Source organism: Adiantum capillus-veneris, chromosome 2 (assembly GCF_014529385.1).
Source record: "Adiantum capillus-veneris isolate H3 chromosome 2, ASM1452938v2, whole genome shotgun sequence".
Taxonomy (NCBI): Eukaryota; Viridiplantae; Streptophyta; class Polypodiopsida; order Polypodiales; family Pteridaceae; genus Adiantum; species Adiantum capillus-veneris.
This window is the reverse complement of record NC_140932.1, coordinates 161857041-161860509: the sequence shown is the minus strand read 5'-3', so window position 1 is coordinate 161860509 and position 3469 is coordinate 161857041. Positions and strand designations below refer to the sequence as shown.

Genomic DNA, 3469 nt, shown 5'->3' with positions numbered 1-3469 from the left:
TCTCTCTCTCTCTCTCTCTCTTAGATTTTCTCTTTTAGGGTCTTGTTTTCTTTGACCTTCGGACTTGCTTCAATTCAATACAAATGCGACTAACGAAGCACTCTAGTTGTAAGCACCCACTCTCTACATCAAAGAGAATCTGACCTAGAGGAAGTGTTTGGTAAGCTGTTTACCACACTGTCTCAAGGTTGGAATTTTCATTTTAATTGTTGGAATGCCAGCTCCGGTATGCTCTACTACACGTCCACGGTCCATCCATTAATGGCGCCAACAACCCGCCTTCCGTCACCACTACCGCCTCGACTCTGACCTGCACACGCATTCGCTCCTCCCAAGGTTGCCTGTCTCCATCCTTGGAGCTCCATGGCCGCCAAGCTCATGATGAGGCGAAGCTTTTGGTACTGGGATCGTCATAGCGATGACGAGGAGACTCAGAAGAGTCATTCTAGTGCTTCACGTGCAGGAGTCGTCGTCGTTTTAGGATGGATGCTCAGCAGACGTAAGAACCTGGCTTCTTACACTCGTCTTTACAAGTCTTGTGGTTGGGACTGCCTCGTGTGCCACCCGCAAGTGTTTAATCTGTAAGTGCCTCTCTCTCTCTCTCTCTCTCTCTCTCTCTCTCTCTCTCTCTCTCTCTCTCTCTCTCTCTCTCTCTCCCCGAAAGGCAAACAGACAGAGAAAGCCACGGTAGGCACCATGTCGCTTGCAACCCTTGTGTTGTATCTGCTGAGTTGGATGCTTGTTGGCAGGGTCTTCCCCAGTGGAGCCACTACCTTAGCTGTTAGTGTTTTGGAGGAACTTGCAAAGGTGAGGCTGTCCGATTTACAGCCAGTTTGTGAGAGGTATTCGTTTACTATGACTAACCATTTACCTCTCTTCACAGGAGCTCGAGAAACACTCTTGTCCGGTTGTATTTGCAGTATTCTCTGGAGGCCACAAGGCTTGTTTGTACAAAATTATACAGGTCTTCTCTTTTATCTGTATTTTTGTGAAGTTACACATGCATCTTTCTTGGGTGGGATGAAATATTTGAGCTTATAGACGTCAGTATATTTAGCTTGTGAATAACCAAGGTTTTACAGGCCCTTTGTATCAGAAGTTTGATAGCTTGCACAGTTCAATATCGTAAAATGCACCTAAACTGTTTATGCAAGTTTATGCTGTTTTGGTAGTTTCAGATACTTGCAAGTTTTTAGAGCTGCTACTTCTAAGTTCTTGCTATTATCTTTTACGGGCTCTTAAATGTACGTCTTTGTTCTCAGTCATTTAATTCATGCACATGAGGCTTTGCAATGCCTTATGAGGGTTTTGGCTGTTATGCAGTGTTTGAAGGGTGCTCTTCCTCCATGATATTAATAGTTTGTTTTTTATAATTACAGATACTACTGGGTAATTGCAGTGATGTCAGGATTGAAGAGGTACTTTTTATCTGGAGTCTTTTAACTTTTTTGCATTGTCACCTAGGTAGGTCCATCTCAGATGGACTTGTTTGATGAACAGGGATTGTGTGGATAGGTGCCTGAGAGGGGAGGAGCTTTTTAATGATTTCCTTAGGGCCGTAAAGTACACATGTACAAGTGATGCAAACTTACTGTGGATTAGATGTTATGTTTTTCTCAAGTAGACTCACTTGTGAGAAACTGATTTCTTTTTATGCAGCAGGGAAAATTCGCAGAGGTGATGAGGTCGCTTGCAGGGCTTATTTTTGATTCAAGCCCCGTTGATGCGGTTAGTCATTTGGGTGCCAAGTTTGTTAGTCATCAAGTGCTAACGCTTCAGCCAGGCAGGCCGATTGGCGTTGTCTCATGGGTAGCCTATGCAGTTAGCAGAGGAGTCGATGTTGTTTTCTCAAGACAATTGGGGCGAGAGCGCATTGACTTATGGAAAGCGCTATATTCTTCAGTGGTATAGCATCCACCACTAAGGATACAGGTTTGACAATTCGTTAGGTTCAGCAGTGTCTTGATGTAGTCTTATGGTGTAAAATGCAGAAGATTGGGCCCATACTTTTTTTCTGCTCTGAAAATGACAAGTTGGCTCCGGTAGAGACAATTCAAATTTTTTCTTCAAATCTGCGTAAGCTTGGGGGAAAGGTGGATATGGTTGTGTGGGAAGAATCAGAACATGTCGGTACGTTGTTGTCAGTAGTTTTCTCATGGTTGCTGATGAGCTGAGTTTGCCTAACCTACGGAGTTTGCACAGGCCATTTTCGGCGTTATCCTGAGCAGTACTCTGCTGAAGTCGTAAAGCTCCTTGCAGAAGCAGCTGCGGTGTATTCAGGACGAATCTCAGATCGCTCACAGGACGGCTCTGAGCATGTGTTGACAGAGGTTGGAACTTCCTTCGCCCCTATCTCTGCAAGTTGGACAGACTTGCCAGAGTCAATAACCACTGAAATAAGTCGTGTGGCTAGGCTACCACATGTGCATGTGAGAAAGGGAAGGAACAAAGCCCATGAACCTTTCCATGGGGTAGAACTGGAGACATGTGCCACATCATTGGTTGGATCATGTGATGCATCAAGGGCAAGTTACACATTGGGTATGAGGAGCAAGCTGTGACGAGTGAAAGGGTGCAAATTACAATCTCGACACTCCATGGGAGCTGAAGTGCAATGGCAAAGCCTTCTTAATGGTGATCTTAGAGGTATCGCAAGTTGTTACTGTTCTAGTCAAGACGAATGGTTAACTTCTTGTCGTTGATGCTGGTTTTTGAGGCTGACTGCTTTGGAGCTTATGGCTTGCTTGAAGATGGTTAATATCTTACTTCTGAATGCCTCCCAGCAGGGTCACACTGAGCATTTTCGAGATGGAGGGTGCTGTTACATATTGAAGTGGCCAAGGACATCGTCAATGACTTGTCTTCAGTCGGTGACACTACACTGTTGGCTTTGGATGGTACTTTGGTAGAAAGGCATTTATCAATTGGATTTGAGGAAACCATCGAATTCTTAACTTTTTCCCCTGTATCAAGTCCCATTGTCTAAACATTGTAGTGATTGATTGAAGATTATGGCAAAAGTCAATCAAAAGCTTATGGACGGTATGCAAACTGCACTCAAGCATGAGGCGGGAGACATCAATTTTGCAACATGGTAAATATTGCTTAAGTAGGGAACTTTGTCCTATGACTAACTTTTGATGTCAAGAACATCTAGTAACTCATCTACTGAGTACAATGTGGAACGGTAGAGTTCTAGTGGTGCCCAAGTATTTTAAGCTCTCTAGTTTGTCCATGTCTTTGATCAAGCCATGATTGATCGTATTGCCCATATATTCAATCACTGAGTTCTTGTGTCTTCAGAGATAGCAGTTTAAGTAGGTCATTAACTTCCTGTGGATTGTTTAGACAAGTGTCATTGAATCCTTCAAGTACTTTCTGTCTCTTCTATCTTGAAGTTCCTCATTTTGGGAGATTGTACATGAGGTTGACATTTATCATGTGGGATGACTTGGCATATAACCAACAT

The 3469-nt window shown here is 43.7% G+C and overlaps 1 protein-coding gene across 2 annotated transcripts; it reads left to right on the top strand.

The window, feature by feature from the left end:
• The first annotated feature begins 204 nt into the window (after positions 1 to 204).
• LOC147463976 (uncharacterized) lies at positions 205 to 3007 on the top strand. 2 transcript variants are annotated; one of them, XM_086492129.1, is made up of 8 exons: positions 205 to 581; positions 750 to 807; positions 884 to 964; positions 1380 to 1418; positions 1660 to 1905; positions 1992 to 2130; positions 2203 to 2646; positions 2787 to 3007. In XM_086492129.1, exons 1-7 carry the CDS (start codon positions 364 to 366, stop codon positions 2559 to 2561), a joined length of 1140 nt encoding a protein of 379 aa, XP_086348255.1. In that variant the 5' UTR covers positions 205 to 363; the 3' UTR covers positions 2562 to 2646; positions 2787 to 3007. The 2 variants fall into 2 exon arrangements, with proteins under 2 accessions (XP_086348255.1, XP_086348259.1); XM_086492133.1 differs by having other exon boundaries at positions 206 to 581; positions 1663 to 1905.
• The last annotated feature ends 462 nt before the right edge of the window (positions 3008 to 3469 follow it).

Excerpts from the sequence above, each read along its gene's own strand:
- LOC147463976 (XM_086492129.1), top strand. The coding sequence starts at position 364 with ATGGCCGCCAAGCTCATGATGAGGCGAAGCTTTTGGTACTGGGATCGT. Across the intron at positions 808-883 it reads TTTTGGAGGAACTTGCAAAG|GAGCTCGAGAAACACTCTTG; the intron begins GTGAGGCTGTCC and ends CTCTCTTCACAG. Across the intron at positions 2,131-2,202 it reads GGAAGAATCAGAACATGTCG|GCCATTTTCGGCGTTATCCT; the intron begins GTACGTTGTTGT and ends GAGTTTGCACAG.